This window comes from Antedon mediterranea, chromosome 10 (assembly GCF_964355755.1).
Source record: "Antedon mediterranea chromosome 10, ecAntMedi1.1, whole genome shotgun sequence".
Lineage (NCBI taxonomy): Eukaryota > Metazoa > Echinodermata > Crinoidea > Comatulida > Antedonidae > Antedon > Antedon mediterranea.
Genome location: NC_092679.1, coordinates 8,333,557 through 8,360,275, shown reverse-complemented (window position 1 = coordinate 8,360,275; position 26,719 = coordinate 8,333,557). Strand labels below are relative to the sequence as shown.

At 32.3% G+C, this 26,719-nt stretch overlaps 2 protein-coding genes across 2 annotated transcripts in view; one reads left to right on the top strand and one right to left on the bottom strand.

Annotated features, from left to right (window-relative positions):
- Positions 1-26,719, bottom strand: part of LOC140060031 (leucine-rich PPR motif-containing protein, mitochondrial-like) — a 138,533-nt gene that overhangs the window by 92,360 nt on the left and 19,454 nt on the right. Inside the window, exons 6-13 of the mRNA XM_072106066.1 lie at positions 23,371-23,409; positions 13,259-13,346; positions 11,080-11,184; positions 10,363-10,402; positions 9,710-9,873; positions 8,790-8,901; positions 3,691-3,728; positions 549-618 (exon numbers count right to left, since the gene is read on the bottom strand). Of these exons, the coding sequence (XP_071962167.1) occupies positions 549-618; positions 3,691-3,728; positions 8,790-8,901; positions 9,710-9,873; positions 10,363-10,402; positions 11,080-11,184; positions 13,259-13,346; positions 23,371-23,409 (656 nt within the window). The remainder of the gene's footprint in view (positions 1-548; positions 619-3,690; positions 3,729-8,789; positions 8,902-9,709; positions 9,874-10,362; positions 10,403-11,079; positions 11,185-13,258; positions 13,347-23,370; positions 23,410-26,719) is intronic.
- LOC140060848 (putative nuclease HARBI1) lies at positions 14,584-15,963 on the top strand. The gene is made up of 2 exons (XM_072107208.1): positions 14,584-14,763; positions 15,212-15,963. The coding sequence occupies exons 1-2, from the start codon at positions 14,625-14,627 to the stop codon at positions 15,961-15,963; spliced, it is 891 nt and encodes a 296-aa protein (XP_071963309.1). The 5' UTR covers positions 14,584-14,624.

The following is a 26,719-nucleotide window of genomic DNA, read 5'->3' as shown; positions in this document are numbered from 1 at the left end:
AACGGTAAGCTACAAAAATGCTCTGATGTCGAGAAAAGCTGACAATCAGACTTTCTCAGACATAGGTTTAGATATACAGATATTTCAATACCTTCCAAGCCCTCTAAAACTATGAGGTCAAGAATTAAATTTGCTTAAAGATGTATTGTCCCTTTGATTAATTCTCAAAAAAAAAATTTTTTTTTAATATTCTGAAAAAAAGTGGGTCATTTTGAAGTATCAGAATAGTTATTAACTTTAACCAAGTTAACGAGTCGTAAACAATCCTAATTAGCATCATGCATAATGCATACTCATGGTTTGAAATCTTTGTTTAATTTCGCTTGCGGCAATTTTCCAGAAGAAATGTAATCAAATTAATTTACCTGTTAATTAGGTAAACTTGTTGTTTTTGGCTTGAATTTTCAACTTAAAGTGAATAACTTTAATATATCCAATTTAAATATAGAATATTTTGACCTTCATTTTTTGTGTTTGAAGGGACAATACATCTTTAAGTTACATAATTTATAATAAATAAAATAGCCTGGTAACAACCAGAAATTTACCTTGATTGTTCTTTTGACTGGCTTCAAATACCATTAATGGATAGAAGTAGATACCTTTTATCGGAATTTCCTACAAAAGAAATACACAGAGAGCTTCAATAAGCAGTCAGTGCTATGAAATTAAATTGTGTTTTTTCTGATTTTCTTTGATTTTTAATGCAGATTGCTGAAATTGGCTCTATTGTCGCCTGAAAAATGTAGGCCTAAGCATAGCCTAGAGATTCAAAATCTAAGATAACCCACTGTATATTTTTAAAATAAAACAACATTTTTCCAAAACAAACATTTACACTGCCGGCACGGTTTATAACGACGCCCAGTATTTAAACAAAAGCATTTCTTAGGTCACATAAGCCAAGCACACTTTCAACAATGCATCAATAATAGTAAGGTGGTGTTCACCAACGAGGTGAAAAAGACTTGCTTTTAAATGAATTTTTACATGAAACTTGTTTAGGGAAAAAAAAATGTCTACCTTAATAACAGAATTATCATAGGCCTACAGTAGGTGGCTTAAACTATCACGCTTGAAAAAAAGTGTCTAGCATTACTCATTGTTTATATTGAACATAGGCAGGTATTAGATATATCTAGATGATGTACGCTCAAGATTTGTGTATACCTTAATATTAGCTTATATAGCATCCTCTAGGTAATTTAAAATTATATATAGCATGCCCTCTATTGTTTACCCAAAATGTTGGTGTTTTTTTTCAACTTGGGAGCTCTGGATTCTTGTTACTGTAGTATGGGGGCGACTAGTAGGATATCGTGGTATCTAACTGTCACTCTCAGTTAACAAGAATTTGTTTTGTGAATTGTTCTTTTCGTTTGTAACAGGCATGTACAGTAATCAGTAATAACTAGATTTAATTCATCACTATGACGAATTATAGGTTATATGCATCAATTTAAATAACAATAAATGATTTTTTAAAAGATATCATTTTTTCAATCACTGTAAAAGTACTGTATATACTTTAAACTTTAATATATTCAATTCAATTTTTGGTCAAAGAAAATGTTAATTTTTTTTTTTTTTTGTCGAAATTCATAACAAATATATTTATTATGCAGTTAATGACAACGTAATCAACATTTTTTCTATTATTACTTTATGCAATGAAAAATAGGTCACCGAGCAAAAGTTATTTTTCATAAATCTACTTCTAAGTTTTAGGTACCGTCCGTAATCTGAAGTACGAAAAAAACACATTGAAAAGATCTTTGAAAATGGTGATACATCCGTAGATATGCAAATAGTTTTTCAAATTAATGATTACCATACAATACAAAGAAATGTTTTCAATATTTAATTATCCAACTGAAGTTAATTAGTATACTGGTTTCCTTTTTAGAAATCAGTATGTATGTATAAAGTATGTACCAATTTTCTATATTATTGATTAAAGTTCTAAAAGTTATGCACGATTTCTTGAAATGTGCCCTTACGTAAATATATATGTGACCCGATCTGGCAAAACCCTACTTTTGTCGGAAATATTCATTTTGTATTTTTTATATATTTGGATTATTTGAATCATAAGCTTTGTAGTGGTGTTTATTTCATAAAAATTGAGTAAATATTTAAAAAGTTATTACATTTTAAAAACTTACAAATCATTCAATTAGTTTACGAAAAAATCGCGTTTGAAGTTTGCAATGAAATTCTTTTTGATACGCGCTGAAAACTCACTCCGTAGCAACGCGATATTTTGGTCTAAGGCACAATGACGTCATACCAGGAAGTGTGTGCGATATAATAGCAGCGTGCACATCATAGTCAATTTGACTGATTTCAGACGCCGTTTTAACTTATTTAGTCACTCGAATTAACTATTTTGCACTATTGAAAAGCAGCATTATAACGTCAAGCTTATTTTAACTGGTTTCGGAGGTGTTTACGATATCAACAGTGAAAAACCAAGCAGGCCTAGCCTAGGCCTAGCTAGGCCTTTTCAGATTTTCGCCGTCATCGCCTGTACTGTATAGTATTAAGACCTACTGATGGGTGTTTATCAGGCCGTGTATGGCAGCGGTGCATCGACATTGGGGCTGGCGTTAGTAGTAAACTAGCCTAGACAAGTTTGGCGCCTTGCAGAGTCACAGCTTGCTAGCTACTAACATTGTATTGACGATTTAATACATTTATTTTTTTTATAACGTGGAAGATTCGCTGTAATGTTTGGACTTGAATCCAATGAGTTTAAAAAACATTTAAGATGAAAGGACTGGACAATAAATTAAATAAATAATTAAGAGCCGATTGGATATATAAAATGTATAAAGAAAACTATTTATTGACAATAAAGCTAGGCCCAGTAGTAGTAGTAGGCCTACAAAACCATAATAAAATTAAGGCCTAGCCCAAAAAAATATAGAAAATACAATTGAATTTATGACGTGAATTGTCTATTTTACTATGGTATAAACAAATACAGGCTACAGCTATTGCAGAACACGCCGAACACTTTACTTTGAATATTAAAATCGTTTTTATTCCAATTTACGACATGCTGTGTGTAAAATGAAAATAACCTCACAAAAATGTAAACAACTTTTTATTTCCGCGCGTAGAGCGTATAACATCTAGCGCGTTGACCAATAACGTTTGTTATTGCGATGATGCGCCATAGCAACACACGCAGTTCGCTGTTCCAGAAACTTCGAAGAACCGAATTTTCTGAAATTATGTCATAGTAAATCAAAGTTTTCATTGGTTCCTTCTTTAAACTCCGCCCTAAAACTTCCATATTTGGAATGTCAAATGGATGAGCTTTATTTTGATGTGTGACCTTTCAACATTGTGTAGCGAACTGGCGATCAAAATGTCGTCAAACTCGGCAACTTTCAACTGAATTTACGCTAAATTTTAGCGTAGATCGTGAATAAATTGTTAGGCTTGAGGAAAATACATGTTTTTAAAACTCTCTTTTTTCATAATTTTAATTAAATTTCGGGGGTTTAAATCAGGTAGACGTATTCTTAAATAGTGAAACATTTCGAAAATGCAAAAACATGTAATCTGCCAGGGTAGTCGATTTGGACTTATTCTGACTGATTACGTGAATTTTGAATTGCCGACAAAGAGAGGGTTTTGCGAGATCGGGTCACATATATAGATGAAAATAAGTTCACATACCTTTTTGTGCATCATCTCCAACATAGACAATGTATAATCTAAGAAAAAAAATACAGCATATATTTAAAATAAAATGTATGGACAAATTGTGTGCCAATATTCTTTATGGTTACCATTCTATGAGTGGCCTATTATATAATTGTTTTGCAGCTACTTCTGTACTCGCTGGATCAGCTGTATGTATATCAGCTGATGAGACCACCACCGATTAAAAAGGACCTGAGGCGGTGAGAATACAGGAGTATCCATGTCTCTTGCTGTGGCCTAATATAGACAGTTGCAATCAACTATTGATATTGTAAATCAGTATCAAAAACTTATATACATCATCAAAAACGCGCGCGGATTGTGCAATTCGACGTGCTCGTATGACGTGATTTTAGGTCGAAATTGTTTGAAAAGTTGATAAAATTACTAGAAAAGGCTGTAAAAACATAAATCACGCAAACAAAAATGTTTTTAGGGCTACGTGTGCACGCACGCGTAAAATTTTGCGCACGCTTGAAAATTGTTGAAATGCTCAAAATGACCTGAAACGCGTAGAAAGTTGATTAGAAATTGATTTTTTGCATTTTGAAATTTTAAACGAGCGTGCGCACGTAACTTTCTGTGAAACATGCAATTTTTAATCCATAGAAATGTTGCCCTTGATATAACTTAAATTTTCACCAAGTTTCAATACAAAAGGAATTTTGGTTTTTAATCTATGATCAATCATTGAAATTTATAAAATCGCGCGCGCGACATCGTCAAAAAGCTTGGCTGCACATCTACAGGTCAATCTTATGACAAAGTTATACAATCTTATGTTGGCCAGAATTAAGATATACTGCGAACAAAATTTGTGGTAAGAAAGAAGAACATAGAAAAAAAAAAAAGATTGTGACAATAACAAGGGGTTATCCGCCAAGTGCGGATAACCAATTACTGTTTTATTATTACCGTAGTTCCCCGGGTATAATCCCACCCCCCTTGTACGTGAAATTTGCTCGAATTTGGGAGGTGGGACTATACCCGGGGATTTCCCGGTGCATGAACTGAAAATGACAATATTTCTTCTGGCTACGATTTAGGCTATCTAAAGCTATATTCCGATGTAGGCCTAGACATTAGACTGCCAGGTCATCTAGGCCTAGGCGGCCTAATTGGTCTATGCCTACTGTATAGATTTTCTCCCAGATTTCTACTTAAAAAATACCCTAAAATGTGATCTGGGCCTGGCTTCCTAAATAATATCGACATAACTCATACGAGTTCTCCGTCTCTCCCGATTCCCCACGCTCAAGCTCTGTGCAAATCGCATGTTGTTGCATGCGACACGAACTACAGTACTGCTCCGGTCGGTATAGAGGGCGGTGTTTTTTATGGTAATCAAGCATGCAGTAGTGTAAACAAGGCATGCAGTATGTACACGGCGAGCGAGTGTGCGGCGAATGTATGATGTGCAGAACGCGAAGATTAAGGTTGTATTCAACTTTACGATGGCCAATGTTTGATGAGTTTTAAGTCAGCCGAATTCAGAGAAATTACTCTATTTTTTGGTGAGAATTTCTTTTAAAAAAATCGACGTCGGCCTAGCTAGCTAGGCCTACCTCTGTCCTAATGATAAATTATACACTGGGACTTTGCCCGGGGATATGCTTGCGTGCGAAGGTAATCGTAAAGTCGGGGGTGGGATTATACTCGAGGTGGGATTATACCCGAGGAACTACGGTATTATATTGTTAATGTTCTCTACTGAACCACTTTGGAAATCAAACATGCTTTAGCACTGAAAGTGTCATTCAGTATAAAGACAGAATGAATAAATAAATATTAAAACTGAGTTTTGGCAAACTGCCTTAAGGCATTAGCAAATTTTAATATTGTTTTTAGGCTGCTAGCCTATATACAAATAAAGATGTACAGTATTAAAATTGGGTAAACTTAAAGGGGCTATTAAAAAAAGGTTTTTCATATCATGGTGCTAATATGGAATAGTTTATTGCCACAAATTTATTAGTGTTATTTTATATTATTTTTTCTGATTTTTTTTTCTTTCCTCCATCCCCATGATGTATATAAAATAATTCTTAAAACGATAAAAATGAGAAAATCTATGAGAATGAGAAAAATCTACACATAATAATAATAATAACTAGATTTGAACTCGTCACTACGGACGAGTTAGGTTATCCGCAGCGCAAACGCCACGTGCACGTAATACGTTAGAATATTGCGCACAGTATAACGATTATGCCATTGAAAAAATGTTAGTGCGCTCTCTATTTTACGTCACGTCTAAGTATATACGGTATACACTATACACTGTATACGTACTACATACAGTGCAGAATAGGTGAAAATAAGTGACCAAAGTTATTGACGCTTTTGGACATGATGACGTCATCACAATTTTAAAAACGGTATATCATGCGAAAGATAATTGATTGGCCTAGACAATATAAAAAATGGGGGAAAATGAAATACGGATAAGGGGCCGTCCAAAAACTAATTTTCCGCGATTTTACCTTCATAGTTCATTGAACCTCGTTTCCGCGGAACGTGCGATACAAAAATATTCATTCGGAATGCTCGCGGAACGCAATTGATGAATATTCATATCAACAATCAAAATGTTGCCGCCCACATATCGCGAGCTCCGCGGGTAGCCTAATAAATAGATGAGATCATAGTACAGAATAGCACGTTTTAGGCCTAGCTAGGTTGGCCGACTATGACTACAGTAGGCTAGTACTAGGCCTAGTCCTACTTAAACTACTCTGATAGAACGGAGAAAATGATACCAAAACAATTTGTTTGTAGGCCCTACAAACTATTCATACACAGGGTTTCAACCACGGTAAAATTCAAGCCAATGACATTATGTAGTAGAATATATAATTATAGTTATTTTCCGAGTTTCGATTTCTAAAGCTTTTTTTTAATATAAAATTCAAAACACGGACGGACGCCGACCCCTCTCTCTCTGTTAGTTTAGAATTAATTCTGCACATGTATTGTGGACTATACCATTTCTTTGAGGTCGGTAAAAACGCGTTCGTTAATTAAATAAAAATAAAAATAAAAAAATAAATAAATATAAATATAATATACTTCCAACGATCTTCGGATTGAGGTGCGTTTTTAACTTTGTTACTAAAAGTGGACACCCCTAATTTTAGACGTATAATGGACTGCACCATGCAGGAACGCACATGGTATTTTCTTATCAGAGGGTGCGTGTACGTCAAAAGGAATTGTTTTTCCAACGATCCTTCTAGATCTTTTGTGCGTACGTGGAAAGAGAGGAGGATGTATGTACACGACACGACGCCGTGTGAAATTTCTTATCAGAGGGTGCGTGTGCGTCAAATTGAATTGTTTTCCCAATGAATTGAATTGCATGTGTTCTCAATCGGATCGGCGGTGGGAGGATAGGCTAGGAGTGCGTGTAATGCGTCGTAATCTGAAACATGGTGATTTATTATTTTCTTTCTGTACTGTACACAGGGGACTATCATTGTTTAACAAGCAAGCATTTTATAATAAATCTAGGCCTACCTTGGTAGTTGTTTTTACCAGGCTAGCGGCGTGGCAATGTGGCGACAACGTTAAAAAATGTAAACACAAGAGGGAGGCCTCTGCAAGCAAGAGAAATCCCCTTGCAACGAAGTCAGGTGATGTTTGCGTCTCGTCCGAGTCGTTGTGTAAACAAATCTTCTTGACATTATTTTCTATCTACTTCAGTGGTTTTTATTGTGGTAAAACTCGGGAAGGGCACTCACATTTCATTTATTATTATCTATATATTTATTAATAACAAAAACAAGATCAGACACACGAATGGATATAATAATTGTAAACAATATTGAAATATAATTTGTTCTTCTGTAAAAATCAATTACCGTAATACCTGGCTGGCAAAGCGTTATTAATACAAACAAGCACTATATTCCCTAGTATCGGCAATACTGCCGCGAGTTCCGCGATATTGTAAGGCTTCCGGGAGTCTCGCGATATTAATTAATATTCATGAGTTCCGCGAGAAAATCAAGCTTGAATGATTTTGCCTCATTACCGCAAGAGACGTTCACTTTCATGGTTGAGTAAGCAATAGGGTTTGTTATCGCGGTTTTTGGACGGCCCCTAAGTAGAGATGCGCTCTATTAAATGTGATGAGCTATGACGAAAGAGACAAAAATCCGCTATTTTATATTCGAGTGGCTATACGATGACGTCACTATGTCCAATTAGCCATATCGATGCATGATTCGATATCTACAACTTATCAACTTCCAGAATCTGTAATTTTAAAAAAGTTCACCACGTTGTTTAGAATCTATTACAGTTTTAAAAAAGGCATAATTTTCACAAAATTTTGAACTTTTTCATAAAAACGCGCGCAAATTGTCTAATTCTACGTGCTCGTATGTCGTGATTTTAGGTCGAAATTGTTTTAAAAGTTGATAAAATTACTAGAAAAGGCTGGAAAAACATAAATCACGCAAAAAAAGATGTTTTCTGCGCTACGTGCACACGCGCGCGTACAATTTTGTATTCACGCGGAAATTGTTGACATGCTCAAAATGACCTGAAACGCATAGAAAGTTGATTAGAGTTGCGCGCGTAACTTTCTGTGAAACATGCCATTTTTAATCCATAGAAAGTTTGCGGTTAATATGACTTAAATTTTTAACAAGTTTCAATACAAAACACCTTTTGGTTTTTAATCTATGATCAATCATTGAAATTCATAAAATCGCGCGTAACTTACGCTGCGCAACTCCAACATCGTCGAAAAGCTTGGCTGCACATCTACAGCTACAGGTCAATCTTATGAAAAAGTTATACAATCTTATGTTGGCCAGAATTAGAGATACGCTGCGAACAAAATTCGTGGAAAGAAAGAAGATTAAAGAAAAAAAAAAAAAGATCCTGACAATAACAAGGGGTTATGCGGATAACCAATAATAATGGAACTAAAAAAAATATCTAAAACCTAATAAAATAATTAAAGTATGTGGAACACAACATTTTAGATTTAAAATGTTTGTTCAGGACATGACATACATATACAGTTATTATAATAAATATGAAAATTATACAAAAAAGGTTACCTTTATATTCTACTCCCCGTCTGAGAGAACACTGAAGACCCATTATATATGGTGACTGATGAAGACCAAGTTCTTTTAGTTCATCCATGTACATACAAACTTTATCCAGTGGCTATAGTTAAATAAAATGTACACAATCAAAAGATGAAAAGAAAAATATGCAATAAAGAATTGAATTAAATTTTAAAATGTTCTCAATAGGATTTATAGGCATTCCAAATTGTACTTCAAATCGTGACATTTAGTTTAATATCCTCTGTATAGGATGATGCACACACAGTTAATTTTCAAAGACAATTATGTTCTAAATTTCTAGATTTCCTGATGTATTTAAGAATTTTAAACATTTATATAGAACACCCATACATGATGTTAAAATATTCATTATTCATATTATAACTTTCTTTAAACATGATAGCTGGTTTAATCATTTAGTGCTACAAAGTCGTGACATTTTAATTGTTATAGTAAAAATGAACAGCATTGTGATGTTCAAAGTGTGATCTCCTCATCATTTGTGACCATTTTGCAATTTGTTTCACTTTGGGCTGTTTTTTTTTTAAATAGATTGCCTAGCCTACAAAGTCAGACTTTTTATTAGTTATCTGTAATATAGCAAAATTAATTTCTAATTATACATTTTAGGTCATTTTGAGCATTTTATCAATTTTTTTTTAAATACAATTTTTTTTGGTAAATACATTTTTTTTCAATCCAATTTTAGTTCAAAGTGGATAACTATTATGTTACATTAAAATGGCATATTCAACAAAAAATTTTTTCAGGCGGAAAATACATCTTTAAGCTGATCATGTTATTTTAGGTTCACAAAAAGTAAGTTTAGCTCACGCAATTGTTGTTTATATTTTAGTGAAAGAGAAGGTTCTGGAAAGGAAAAATATTACAATGAAGCACTATACCATCTTCATTTGAACAATGTGATCAATGAAAAAATTACAGCGATTAATATCTTGTCCAGGAAAAACTGTAACATCATTGGTCAAGTTTGTGAAAAGACGCACAATAACAAATGCACTCTTGTCATGTCCTTTAGTAAGCAGGGAGATAATAAGGTTGATAGCCTCTAGAAAATAAATAAAAATGTTCAATGTCAAAAAGATTTCATGAAAAGCATAATACTTTTTTTTTTTTGCATGAATTCATATCTACAACTTATCTACTTGCATTATAAGTTTGTGGTCACGGTTGATGCAGAGGAGCTATAATAGATTAAAAATAGGCATGATTTTGACAATATTTTGTAAAATTTTAAATAAATCACACGCAAATTGTCTAATTCAACATGCTCGTATGATGTCATTTCATGTGGAAATGGTCTAATTTTGTTTTTAATTATTATAAAAAGCTGGAAAATATAATTCAAGTGAAAAAAAACAAGTTCATGACATCCGATAGATAACATTTTTATATGAATTCATATCTCATTTCATTCTGAGGAGCTATATAAACATGGTACTTTAAAAATGTTACAATTTTTCTTCAGTAAACACTCAAATTGCGACATACGAAATGGCTCAGAAACTTGACCTGAACATAGGCTAAATAAGTTTACCTTGTAGGGATCCACCGATAAACTTTACATTTTCAAGAATCTGCAGAATAAACAGAACACAAGAGAAATATGATATTTGCATCAATTAATATAACTAAAATAAGTCTTACACCAATAACAAACTGAATAACAGACTGAAAACCTTAATTTTATTAGCATAGTTATGGCTGTATTACTGCTGAAACTTGTGAAGATATGAAGATTAATAATAATGTTTAGGCTAGGCTAGAATCCAGCTACAGGGCCTAGGGCAGGCCTTACTAGAAAGGTTCTAGGCAAGTTTGCCGACTCCCAGTGTGCCGACTAGCCACGCAAATGGGTATATCACACAGCCTAGTCGGCACCCAAAAAAAGGCAGATTGCAGACTATAATAAAACTCTAAAGAGTTAAATTAAAAATCTTAAATACTCAAAGTTAACTTCAACATTCTAACTACTATGGCCTGGTTCACACTAGCAGACTTCAATCCAGATTGGGAGCTAACCAGTCATGCAATATCTCTAGCTAGGCTGGCCTACATCATTGCGAACGATACTTAGGCAACGGAGTTAATTTTTAGAGTTAATTTTAACATTATAGTCTTATCACTTTTTAGAATTTCATGAATTCACAATACAATGCACTTACATTGGGATACCTAATTTTATCATGCACTGTATGCCCTTAAATGTGGGAATACAATATGTGAACATTTAACAATAACATAATAAATTTACCTCAGAAACTTCTCTCTCATAGCCATTGCAAGCTAGTCTATCAACTATGTTGAGGTAAACTTTATCTGGTATGGCTTGATTAATCATCTTTAGTTCATCTAAAGTCTGTATGTAAAAAATATTTAAAAAAATTTTAACAAATGTCTTATTCAATGTCACTTGGATTTCAGGGCCAGCACAACAAAATTTATGAAAAGACAGAGGGCAGAAGAATTGGGGTTAATCCTGTGTTTAGTAATGTCAGAGTACATAGGGAGAAAAAGTGATGATGTTACGCTACTGACTGCGCTGGATCCAAACAATGTTTGGTCGGCCATCTTGTCCTATTCGAACGCATTGATTTAACACCGCTTTTTCGTACATCCCGATAAATTTCGTTTTTACATAATTTAGAGTTGTTCATCTTGCTTTATTTTACTACTGTTGAATATTTTGCTGATAATATCGTTATGTTCACTTTCTGTTTATAATCGCAATGTTTGAAAAATAGCATTTTAAATTTTGTGTTACAAGCACTTTTTAGGCCTCTTTCTTTGGCGGCGAGTTTATACTAGCAGTATTTCTACGTTTGTGGAAATGTGCGTGCAAATCAATATACATTTCTAACTTTCAGTTTATTATTTATTTATTTATAATGTATTGCTTATTAAAGTTTGAGTTTTTAATATGGTAGGTAAAATGTTGAATTTTACTAGTTTTGACGCATCTAGGCCAGATATGTGTCATATTGATCGGCAAAAAATGTCGACGCTATAGGCGGCTAAGAACGACCGCACACGGCTACCTCTGATGTCGTGAGGTAACACGAAATTTAAAATGCGACATTTATATAGCGCTATTTCATGAAGATCAGAGCGCTGTGGACTTAGACTTCTAAACATTATTAAATATTCCCCGAGTTCATGTCTAGTTATTATTTGTAATGTATTGTACTCACACTTTTAATCTCTTGTATATCTCCATTGGTGGCATATGCACATAATAAAGTAGAGGATGATGTAGTTCATGTCTATTTATTATTTGTAATGTATTGTACCCACACTTTTAATCTCTTGTATATCTCCATTGTAGGCATATGCACATAATAAAGTAGATGATGATGTAGTTCATGTCTAGTTATTATTTGTAATGTATTGTACCCACACTTTTAATCTCTTGTATATCTCCATTGTAGGCATATGCACATAATAAAGTAGAGGATGATGTAGTTCATGTCTAGTTATTATTTGTAATGTATTGTACCCACACTTTTAATCTCTTGTATATCTCCATTGTAGGCATATGCACATAATAAAGTAGATGATGATGTAGTTCATGTCTAGTTATTATTTGTAATGTATTGTACTCACACTTTTAATCTCTTGTATATCTCCATTGGTGGCATATGCACATAATAAAGTAGAGGATGATGTAGTTCATGTCTATTTATTATTTGTAATGTATTGTACCCACACTTTTAATCTCTTGTATATCTCCATTGGTGGCATATGCACATAATAAAGTAGATGATGATGTAGTTCATGTCTAGTTATTATTTGTAATGTATTGTACTCACACTTTTAATCTCTTGTATATCTCCATTGGTGGCATATGCACATAATAAAGTAGATGATGATGTAGTTCATGTCTAGTTATTATTTGTAATGTATTGTACCCACACTTTTAATCTCTTGTATATCTCCATTGTAGGCATATGCACATAATAAAGTAGATGATGATGTAGTTCATGTCTAGTTATTATTTGTAATGTATTGTACTCACACTTTTAATCTCTTGTATATCTCCATTGTAGGCATATGCACATAATAAAGTAGATGATGATGTAGTTCATGTCTAGTTATTATTTGTAATGTATTGTACCCACACTTTTAATCTCTTGTATATCTCCATTGGTGGCATATGCACATAATAAAGTAGATGATGATGTAGTTCATGTCTAGTTATTATTTGTAATGTATTGTACCCACACTTTTAATCTCTTGTATATCTCCATTGGTGGCATATGCACATAATAAAGTAGAGGATGATGTAGTTCATGTCTAGTTATTATTTGTAATGTATTGTACCCACACTTTTAATCTCTTGTATATCTCCATTGGTGGCATATGCACATAATAAAGTAGATGATGATGTAGTTCATGTCTAGTTATTATTTGTAATGTATTGTAGGCCTACTCACACTTTTAATCTCTTGTATATCTCCATTGGTGGCATATGCACATAATAAAGTAGAATGTGTTTCAAAACTTGGCTCAAGTCCAATTTTTCTGAAATAAAGTATCAGTCAAATAATAAATACTGAATACAGCATTTCTTTGTTTGTCAAGCATGCAAGTCTTCTTAAAAAATAGCAAAGTTTAGTAAAGATAACAATTGAAGTAAAATCGGCGTAGTATCAAAAAAATAAATTCTGAGATTTTTATATTTGAGGCAGTCCACCTCAATTAGGTGTACATCCCCATTAGAACTTTTTGGTCAAAATCCTTATCAGATAAATCAACTAAGCAGGTGATTAATTACCTGAATCCTATTATACCATTGTGATTTTATTAGCTCTCTTGTAATTGATTGATTAGGACAAGGTACATTCTTCAGTATGCAAGGTCAATGGTCAGGAAAAAACTAGCAGAATTCGGTGATGATCAAATAGTTTAATGACCTGCCTATCAAAGTTGGACTTAAATAAACACATGTCACAGTAGGAGGTTAAGTGACATTTACCCGAAGTTTTAAAAACTTCTGGTAAAAATGAACACATTCTCTAATGGGACTGTACACGTAATGTCAAAAGCGGCGTAGAGTCGCAATCCTGTCCTCGAGATACTAAGGCTTAAAAACGGCCAACTTATCAATTTTGAGATTTTGATAAAAAACAATCCTATAAATATATCCTTTAAATATATCCTATATATCCTATCCTATAAATTCATGTACAGGGAAATCCCCGGGTATAGTCCTACAGTACATCTCAAATTTGGACAAATTCTACATACAGTATAAGGGGGAGTGGGATTATACCTAGGGAACTACAGTATATACCAATAAAACTAACCTATCTACAGGGTTTCGTAAAAAAAAAAAGAAACACGGAATGGATATCTCCGTGTTTGGTAGTCAAGCTTTGTGTTTCCAAACACAAAGACCTCGTGTTTGGCAATGGCAGTCAAAGTCTTAAGGGAACAATGTTTTGGATCCAGAAGCTTCAAAACAATGACATACAATATCCTTGGGCGGATTGCAATAAAGGTCTTAACCGCGGTCTTAGACTTAAGCCTAGGCTTTATACCGCCCTCAATGGAGGTCTTAGAATAAAGCCTCTTGCAATATAAAGTCTAAGCCTACGAGAGGACGTTTCGCGGTCTTAGATTCTAAGCCTCCTCGTAGCAGGCTTAGAATTCGTCGCGAAGACAAAAAAAATGGCGAACTTTATCGCGGTGCAAGACTATCGCGAGAGAATAGGTCGTATTTTTCGCGATAGATTGCATCCGCTTGATAAATATGACAACGAATTATATAGAAAATTTCGGTTCAACCGGCAAAGTATAATGACGCTTAGCGATAATCTAGCAATTGATTTGAATGTAACGAATAGGAATAATGCAGTGCCACCGGTCCTCCAAGTGTGCACAGCACTTAGATTTTATGCAAGTGGATCAATGCATAACATTTCCGGCGATCTTTCTGGTAAGTATTAATATTAATAATTAGCACAACTACAATAATAATATTGTTTAGTTTTAAGTGATAATAATGAAGGTATAAAATTAGTAAATTATAATTATTTATACCTAGGCCTAGCTAGACTATGACTATCGCGCCGGCGCTAGTTTACTCTCGCACCTTTACCCATTTAAAAACATTCACTCGCTGCACGGCGGCGGTATGGTGAGTGAGCGGAGTCAACAAGCCAACTAGTAAATAGGCTGCTTGTTTTTGTTTTTTTGTATCTTTTAGTTTAGTTTTTAATAAAAATAAAATCATGGTAAAAATATCTATAATTTTGATATATAAATTAAGTTACATTTTTCTTTTTCTAAATTAAATTTACACATATTTATTCTCTATTATCAATTGTTATTTAATACTTTAGGTTAATTCAAGATTATAATATTTTGTATTCCTTTGTTTGTAGGAATTCATGAATCGACAGCTTGCCGAATTGTAAGGCAAGTTTCACTGGCCTTACAGAGACATATGAATGAGTATGTGTTTTTCCCGATGGATGCAGCAAGCATTAGGGAAACAAAAATTAAATTTCATGACATATCTGGTTTCCCTAATGTCATTGGAGCGGTTGATGGCACTCATGTCCGGATACAAGCTCCAACAGTCGACGAATTTGTTTATGTGAACAGAAAAGGATATCATAGCCTGAACATCCAAGTCGTCTGTGATGCAAACATGCGATTCACAAATTGTGTAGTGCGTTGGCCCGGTTCAACGCATGATTCCAGAATTTTTAGGGAGAGTGGTCTTGGTGTAGCATTTGAAAATGGTGAAATGCCAGAAGGATATTTGTTGGGGGATTCTGGGTATGCGTTACGGCCATTTCTGTTGACACCGTTTATAAATCCAATTACTCGCGAAGAACGAAGGTATAACAATGTACATTCCATAACAAGAAGTATTGTCGAGAGGACAATAGGTGCATGGAAAAGGCGGTTTCGGTGCATGCACGAAGAAAACCGTATGCAGCCTCACAGAACCTGCGCTGTGGTAGCAGCAACAATGGTCCTTCATAATATGGCCCGTAATTTAGGTTTACCAGAAATTGAAAATGAAGAGGATATTGATATAGGGGATGCAGGGCAGCGCAATGAACACATTGAAGACAACAATGGACGTGCAATCAGGCAGATGGTTGCAAATGAAATTGCTAATTAAATTTTGTTTTGTAAAAAACGTTTATACTGTATAAATAAGATTCAATTTTTATTTAAATTAATTATGGTGCTGTCATAACAGCATCATCATTGTACATATTAAATACAGGTATTAAATATATTCAATATTTTTAAATTATTTGTAAACACCAATTGAAATTTAATGAATTATTTATTAAATATATCTAAATTGTATATAAATTGTAAATTATATATTAAATATTTTTAAATTATTTGTAAACAGCAATTGAAATTTAATGAATTATTCATTAAATATATCTAAATTGCATATAAATTGTAAATTATATATTAAATATTTTTAAATTATTTGTAAACAGCAATTGAAATTTAATGAATTATTCATTAAATATATCTAAATTGTATATAAATTGTAAATTATATATTAAATATTTTTAAATTATTTGTAAACAGCAATTGAAATTTAATGAATTATTCATTAAATATATCTAAATTGTATATAAATTGTAATTGATATACAATATGAATAATATATTAATTATTTGTAAACAGCAATTGAAATTTAATGAATTATTCATTAAATATATCTAAATTGTATATAAATTGTAATTGATATACAATATGAATAATATATTAATTATTTGTAAACAGCAATTGAAATTTAATGAATTATTCATTAAATATATCTAAATTGTATATAAATTGTAATTGATATACAATATGAATAATATATTAATTATTTGTAAACAGCAATTGAAATTTAATGAATTATTCATTAAATATATCTAAATTGTATATAAATTGTAATTGACTAGATGGTACGCTCGCTTCGCTCGCGTACCATCTAGGTCGTGCCCACAGATGGTTCTCGAATACACGTCAGTAATTTCAGCGTAACAAAACTGGCGATTTCAAATGTACGTACCGCAGGACTATAATACATTATCGTTTACAGAAACGAATAAAAAGACACGATGATTTATGTAGTCAACTAAAATTAGCACCTTCCGAAGGAGAAACTTATCACAAAATGAGTCCAAATTTTTGATTTGGACTCATTTAAAGAAACCCAATTTGTGTTTTTATGTAACATTAGGGTTGAGGGATGGGAAAGCGGATAGGTACAAAGAGGAACAATTTTTAAATATATTCTTTATCCACTCAGTAACGAAATATTTTTTTTCATGTTTTATAGGCCTATAAATAATATACCTCTAAATACAGTAAAACATTTGCGATTTAATACTTTGTTAAAACTGTCACTGTCATAATCGATTGAAATATTAAAGTACATGTCACGATACACCACTACGACGTTTATATTTTTGGTAATTATTAATTAATACAAACGTTGAGAATGAACTGCCAGTATAAAGTTTATTTGTATATCTAACAGTAAAGCCTATCCACAATCTCAGTAAGAAAGTTTATTTGTATATATTTTATATTACATCTAACAGTACGAACATTCACAGTAAGAAATGCTCGATTCAAATGTGGACCAAAAATAGTTAATAGGTAATTTATAGTATTGTCAAAGTATTGCAAGTTTATTCTCAAAGGACCCATATATTTACCTACCCTATGTGTTAAACCAAGGGCTCATAAATTTACCTACTTGTGTTAAACCAAACTCTGGCAGACTGAGAGATTGGGATGTTCCATTCATCGCAAATCAATACATTTGTATAATCGTATATTAAATCTATCAAAATAGTATTTTTTAAAGAAAATCGGCCTGTCTTCAACATTATGATGCTGTACTCTAGCTGTTCAACCGGTTTTCAGCTATTAAAAACAATTATCGTAGGAGGAGATAGGAAAATGCGAAGCACAGTAAAACATTGCGATGTAATACTTTGTTGAAACTATCACCGTCCTAGTCGATTGAAATAGTAGGCTACAGCACATGTAACGATACATCACTACGACGTGTATATGTTTATAATATAATGTAAAACAATTTGTGAAAACCACCTCTATTCGGGGAAAATCATAACTTCGATTTAATCGTCAATAAATATTAAATTATCTAACTCAACTTAATTAGTAGGCCTAATGGTTTTCAATTGTTTCTTAGAGCCAATTCATAAAAGTTGGTTCCTACCCTACCCACCAAAGTTGTTCTGCGTTTAGGGCATGTGATGTACCGTAGGCCTATTCTCTACTGGTTTTACAACGCTACTCATGCCAGTGAGGGAAAGGTGATGATGTGGGTGGTTTAACTGCAATAATAAAGATTTGTACATAATATACGGCGAGTGAAAACGCTAGCTCATTATCCGTTTAAAAAAAAATTATATCCAACCTCTGCAGCACAGATTGAAAACAAAAATGGATCGAATTTCGAGTATACAGTACTGTACTTGCCTTTACGACGCCTGAGGGAATAGACACTTGTGAAACAGAGATTGGAATGTTCCATTCATCGCAAATCAATACATTTGTATAATCGTATATTAAATCTATCAAAATAGTATTTTTTTAAGAAAATCGGCCTGTCTTCAACATTATGATGCTGTACTCTAGCTGTTCAACCAGTTTTCAGCTATTAAAAACAATTATCGTAGGAGGAGATAGGAAAATGCGAAGCCTCCTCGTATTTTTGTGGCGGGTATTTTTCAAGATGGACATCCATTAGACAGTGTATACCACGATCGGAAAACACCCCTATTTGGGGCAAATCGTTGAACCTAAATTCGTTTTAATCGTCAATAACTAATTACCTAACTCAATTTAATTAGTAAACAGGGTTACATCAGATGGTTAAAATCAGTACCGAAAGTATGAACCAACTTTATATACCATCGAGTAAAAATTGTAGAAATAAACCGAGATTTACCGAATTTTGCCCTTACGTAAATTTATATATAGATATACAATATGAATAATATATTAATTATTTGTAAACAGCAATTGAAATTTAATGAATTATTCATTAAATATATCTAAATTGTATATAAATTGTAATTGATATACAATATGAATAATATATTAATTATTTGTAAACACCAATTGAAATTTAATGAATTATTCATTAAATATATCTAAAGTGTATATAAATTGTAATTTATCTACAATATAAATAATATATTAATTATTTGTAAACACCAATTGAAATTTAATGAATTATTCATTAAATATATCTAAATTGTATATAAATTGTAATTGATATACAATATGAATAATTTATTAATTATTTGTAAACACCAATTGAAATTTAATGAATTATTCATTAAATATATCTAAATTGTATATAAATTGTAATTGATATACAATATGAATAATATATTAATTATTTGTAAACAGCAATTGAAATTTAATGAATTATTCATTAAATATATCTAAATTGTATATAAATTGTAATTGATATACAATATGAATAATATATTAATTATTTGTAAACACCAATTGAAATTTAATGAATTATTCATTAAATATATCTAAATTGTATATATTAAAGATGTATTGTCCCTTGAAACACAAAAAAATGAAGGTCAAAATATTCTAAATTTAAATTGGCCATATCAAAGTAATATTAAAGTTATTCACTTTAAGTCGAAAATTTGAGCCAAAAACAATAAGTTTATGTAATTAACAGGTAAATTAGTTTGATAACATTTCGTCTGGTAAATCGTCGCGAGCGAAAGTAAACAAAGATTTCAAACCACGAGTATGCATATGCTAATTAGGATTATTTACAACTCGTCACAGTTGAGAAGGTATTTTCAGAAGTGTTATGAAATATGCATACAGAGTAGCGAAACAAGCGCGTTTCATTATGGGATATGTTTTGATGGAAAACTTTGACTGGAAGTCAAAGTTATTTTTTAAACAAAAAAACGTATGTATTTTAGTTAAATGATTTTTTTTTCGACAAATTTTTGGTGATAGTTAATAACTATTATGATACTTCAAAATGACCCACCTTTTTTCGAAATCTTTTATTTTTTATTTTTTTGGGATTAGTCAAAGGGACAATACATCTTTAAATATATTTTAAAATTATTTGTAAACACCAATTATTCTTCAACAACTGTAACCTGAGACTGCAATACAGCTAGCTCTAGTTCACACTTTTGTGTGGCAACTTTGTAGTATTTAGCCTCTTCATGTATTTTTATTTTCTCCAGTTCAATTTTCTCAACTTTCTGCTTAGCTAATACCGTCTGCCACTTTAAAAAAGATTGGTATGCGTCATCATCATCACCATGTTTTGTTCTTTTCCTCTTCGGCTCTGCTGGTTCTTGAGATGTCGAGGGAATATTTGTAGGAAGCTCTAATAATGATGATGGTCCTTAAAATAAATGAAACTCCATTTATTATTGTCATTTGCTATTGTATAAAAAATATTTAAAATTAATATTATTATTGTTTACAACTATGTTAACAATGTTTGCAATACATAGGCCTTGAATTTACAATTTGAATTAGTACACCTGTGACCAAATTCATAACAAATAGGCCTAGGACCTCTAGGCTTATGAATAGCCGATTTTAAAAAAAATACGCACCTGCAGCTGATGATAGTGCTGACCGACTCCCAATTGAACTTTCCACTCCACTGGATAAACCAGCAAACAAACTGGAGTCTTCCCCACCGTAGACCATGATAACCATCTCACTACATTTTGGCATAACAAATGGTGGACCCCCTCCAGTAGGAGGATTTTTTTGACGATTCAAGTCTTTTTTGGCATCTGCCAATAAATTTTTCCATTTTTTTTTAATTTCGTCGACGGTTCGATTGACCTCCCCATTTACGGCATTTACGGTACTTAAAACCTCTTTCCATGCCTCAGCCTTTGAGTGCAACGAAACTCGAGACGAAAATTTTGAGTTCAAAATATCTTTCTTGAATGAAAAAGCTTCAATAAGGCATATTTTTTCAGTTTCGGTGAACGTCGGCCTACGTTTGCTGTCCATCGTCGCGTTTTACTATAACTACAACTAGGCCTATTAACTACCGAGTCGTTTGTCAGTAGTTTCAGACGATAAAACGAAGGGAAAATCCCCGCGCGATACCGTAACATAGTACAATCAATAGTCTTTTCATTTTTTTAAATCTTAATAATTAATATATAATGCGGATCTCCCACAATGATTTATTCATCAAATTAACCAAATAGTGATATAAATTTAAATAAATGTAAACATAGACGATCACTAGACTAGGCCTACTCAACTAAATACTGACCGGCTAGGCCTATAGATAGGCTAGTTAAGTTTAGGCTAGGAAATGTAAACAAAGTAGCTAGGCTATTTAATTTGGCCTGGCTACGGTTTAGGCCTCTTTATTAATATTACTGTAGTTAGTACTACTACTACGAAGTTCAGTATACAAAGTTGTTTTGATTTAAAAATGATAGAATTAGTATTTCAGTGATTTAAACAAAATATATTCAATTCTTACTGTACTCCTACTCCTAGGTAGTCATTATATTAAAATTATAAATAATATTTAAATAATAACAATGATTATTATTATAAAATTGTATACGTTATTTAAGCAGAATTGCTTTTATTTTAATTAAATAATGAAATATTCTGCATCCTAATATTTTTTTACGCAAACAAATACTGTATAAATTAAAATTGTTAACCTTAAATATAAAGGCCCCATGGAAACAATACAATAGTATAAGTATAATGCTAGTACTAAAATTCTTTAGCATGAATCTAAAACAAAAATACAATACCAATCAATTCAATTTCAATTCAACTTTATTTCAGACAGAACTGTCCATATGGAACAATATATTACAAAATTACAAATTCAAACAAAAAGGAGTTAACCAATATTAAATAAACATCAACAACTAGGCCTACTATCTAATAATAATTTATAAGGGAGGGAGGAGGTAGGTAGTGGTGTATAAATTAAACTTGTTAGAAAAACATTAAAAAACAACCGCAAGTAGAACACATCATTATTAATATTATGAATATTATTATTAATATTAGTTTAAACCAATTAACAATGTCAAATAACATGCATACCTTAATTCTTTTATTTACTGCTTAGCTTTCCCATTCCATTAAATATATATCCATGTTTTGTAATACTCTGTAGGCTAGGCCTAGGAGGCCCTAGTAGTAGTGTAGTGTCAACATAGGCTGATGATGAATCTGTAATTACTTGCTACTATATAGGCCCTACTACTACTAGGCCTACCACTACTACTACTAGTACTATAATATTATTACAGTACAATTTAGTACACAGCCATGCAGTAATATTATTTTGATTCTCAGTCTTTGTTTGTTTCGTACAGCATTTTGGCAATATCATCGTTGTAAATTGCTGCAAAAAATTACACACAAATTTCATGATGAAATAGTATATAAATCCAGATGTAGGCCTATGTAAAAAATCCTACTACTAGCTGAGCCTTGGTCTCGCCTACTAGGCCTAGTATAATTCGTTGTTTTCCATCTTTATATATTCTCCGACTGTTGAACTTGTTGAAGTAGGCCTCATACACCTTTGTCTGAAAAGGAAAGCATATAAATTATAATAAATATTATATAGTCTAGGCCTAGGTATACTCTATTATCGTATTACAGTATATATATAATGTGAAATATTATTAATTGGTCAGTCTATTATTATAGGTCTAGGCCTATATACTCTTACAGGCTAGATTAGTACATTTGCCGGCTACACATGCAAAAGTGGAATTTAATCTTGAATGAAAGGTTAGGCCTACACTAATTAATTAGGCCCGCCTAGCTAGGCCACGGGCTGTATACTATTAATTATTATATGCAGTACAGTACTACTAATAATACTACTAGCTAGGCCTAGAGAGAGGAGCCTAGGCCTAGCTAGAGTAAAGTAGTAGCAATAAACAATATAAAACTTACTACAGTAAATGTAATTAATATTCAGCCGTCAGTGGTATAAAAATGTGTTTCGATTTCGTTCTAATATTTCGCTACACACACCTCCTTATTAAAATCCACACGTGCAATGTACACGGTTGCGGGGTCTCATAAATATTCATAAATCATCCCTTTTTTGTACAGTAGTAAATGGCGTGTTGTTATTGGTTGTTAGAAAGTCATTTAATGATTGATAGCACTTTCTCGCGCGAGTTTTACCCACGTGTTATTTTGTCTATAGCTTGAGGGCGTTTATCTATTTACGATAGCTTTTATTATTTTTGTACACACAAATAATGCCCTCAACGGTGGTAACTAGGGTTTTCTATCAGGCTTAACTTAGACCGCGATATTGCAATCGACTTTGCTGAGAGGCTTAGCTAAGACTTTCGCGAGGGGTCTTAGGCTTAGATCTAAGCCTAAGACAAAGTCTTTATATTGCAATCCGCCCCTTCTTTCCCAACAAAACACCCACCATGAGAAAAGGAAATGAAGCTATATAGTTTATGAACATTTATTTTAAGGTCTGTAGGCTGTATCTTACCTCATTACATCAAGAATTCCTCTGGCACTTTTCATATCTCTAATTGAAAAAAAAATGTCATGTCAAGCATATTATTATTCATTTTTAGTATACATTTGTAAATAATAAACATACAGCAGAAAAGCATGAACTAAATACAAATAAAATAAGGCCCCACACAACTGGTTGTAATACATAACCCTAATTTCTAAGTGTTATAACAGGTTCACAACTGAAGTAAACAAGTAATATTTTTGCCTGTGAAGTAAATATATATATTTTTTTCACTTGGACTAATAGTAGGTATCCCAATGAAAAAATTCAGATTAATTTTTTTACATTTTCTTTCAATTAACCATAAAGAACTTAATGTAATTAGCATTTTGCAATTTAAATGATTGAAATCCGATTACCCGTTCTAAAGTTATGGTTATTTAAAGTGGTAAAAAAATATACGATTTTTTGCCTAAAAATGGTGTTTTTTGCAGTTGAAATTGGAAGCATTTTTAAAAGGTTATAACTTTTACAATAATTAGTTAAAAGTTTTGAATTTTGTTAAACCTATAGATATCACAGAGTTGTACAACTCTATTTTTTTTGGAGCCTCAACGAAACCTATTTTTTAAATTATTGGTCCGCAAAGTGGTAGGAAAGCATTTAACGCCCATTTTTGCTGGAATTCCCTAAAAAATGAAAAAACTGCAATTTTTCAATGATCTGTAACTTTTGAACTACTGTACTAATTCATTTAATTTTTTTTGTACTTGTTAGAATGTAGTGTATATTTCATTAATAAATATATTTTAGATGTGTATATGAAAAAAAAAATTTTTTTAATGGTGAAATTTAAAATTATAAAAAAAAAACATGAAAAAGTATGTTAAAAACGGTGTGTACTGTTTCCTTTCTTTTACACTAATTTTCGGTAAGTATAATTATTAGAATATTTTAATATACTTTATATTTATAATTTCAATCATAAATACTATTATATATAACTTTTGAATACGTAAAACAAGATTTTAGGCCCATATGATTATGACACCAAATCTAAGCCGGGCTGCTAAGTAAGATATGCAAACGCACAATATGGGTCAAAATAAACTCATTTAAAATAATCAATGTTAATTAAAACAATTAATTGTTTACCTGAATAGTATATATAACATTATAAAAATTGTTTTATTTTCGTATTATTACGTTATTAAATTGAAATACGGAGCTAAAGTTTAGGCCAAGTCACGGCTTACTCGCGATCAGTAGTCGCTCCAGTTAAAGTATTTCGGTCGCAGTTAATGACTTTCGGCCGCCGTATACAGAGTCAAATGTAACGTTGGTAAATTAGCTTAATAAATTTCCTCGGTACATTTTAACCTAACGCATTTGCATTGTATACTTGCATAATAAATCTTCCGCACATTACATCAATTTGAAGTTGTTAAATTAATGTGTAAAACCAGATATTCTACGACGGAAAAGGACATGTCAATCTCCGACATCGCTGCTGTCACACATCTCGCGTCGAGCCGGTCGAACTCGAGCGAGGAAAACTAAACAACGTGTTCAAAATATAGAACGTACCATTCGCTGATAGGGTGCATTAATGTATTTAACGGAAAACGCCACAACAAACACGCGCGTATTTTAGAGTACAATATTTTACTCACTACAATATTCACCGGATTATAATGGTTGGATCTTTAAAATTTTGAACGGGATTTACGCCTCATGCACCATTTTAAAATGTAGTTCGCACAATTACCATGCACAATACGTTTGTAAACTATGTTTTATCGATTTCAATGTAGATTTAGCTATAATTTAATACCAAAATCCATAATATTTTTCCATAAACGGTGAATCAAAATTGGATTTTTGTCACAAAAATTGACTTTTCGTTACGAAAAACCTATTTATAGAAGACGATTTTCTTATCAAATTAAAGCTTATTTAAAGCCTGATAACATACAACAAAAATTAATCCGCTAGCTCCAATGGTAATCGTGCGATCGTGTTTTGAAAACTGATGGGGATTTTCCGATGAGGTTTTCAACGCGCGGAAATCGGCTCGACGGGATTTTAGAACCGTTTTAAAATCGCATTTTCTCGGCAACTAATTCATTAATTTTAATTATAAACACACTTATACATAGATTAAAACAAGTACTTTCAAACAATATAAATTTTGTAAGTATTAATTAAGATCGAATACGATTTATTTAACATCAAAGTCATACTACTTTTTCGAATTTCGTCAATATTTCAAAAGTGATACCCCTCTGTGCGCTTTCATTGGGATACCTACTAATAGCTACTCACACGACTTATTAATTCTTTTTGTGATGAGAATTGAAAAAAAACATCATTATTAAATTGTCATCATCGAGCAGCAAGGTGCTGTGAGGCCTATAACTTTGTAACACATATTGTAATATAGTGTTATGAGGTTTCTGACTTGTAATGAAGACTCTACTTGCTTGACTGTAGTAACACATATATTGTTTATTCAATAATACAGTACTTCAACTTGATGATACAATAATAATGATGCAACTATTAACTAACTAAGGAACAGAGGATACGGTGTTGCTGTCGGTGAGATGTGAGTGTAGATGTTCTTCTGAAGAAGTGGCTGTGAAGTGAGGTGTGTCTGGGCTCTTCTGAAACTTGGGGGTATATTGGCTCAGGTTCATTAGCATATGTCATTACATCGTCTCAGAGGTTACTGATTGGTCCTAAGTTAATCCAGGGGTGTTTAAGTGGGAGTGATTGATCTTATCTGGGGAGGTTACAATGATGAATTGGCCCTGTCGAATCTCTGCTTAAAACTGTCAATATCTAATTGTTTTACGATGGGAACGGTTAGAGAGGTCAAATAAACTGTTTATATTTGGGATTTAATTATGAACTAAATGGACATTAATAAAACATCTGGATAATTTCTCCACTGGTCTTTCTGGGCCAAGTTCGTGAACTTAGTTGAATTCTAATACAAAGGTTGATTTCTTAATTATAAATATATATAATTATATTACATCCCTCTGGTTCCCTTTTTTATATTTCACCATAAAGTTAAAGAAAAATAGGTTTCGCCAGGGCTCGAACCGGGACCTTCTGCGTGTAAAGCAGACTTGACAACCACTACACTACGAAACCTCTTACACTAAAAATGTGGGTTACACAAAGTTGGGATTTAATTATGAACTAAATGGACATTAAAACATCTGGATAATTTCTCCACTTGTCATTCTGGGCCAAGTTTGTGTAAATAGACAAATCAAATTGATGTGTGGTGTGTGCGATTCAGAGTGTGTGTATTTTTCCCTAAGTTTTTTCTATCTAATTTACGGTCACAAACTCTGCATTTTAT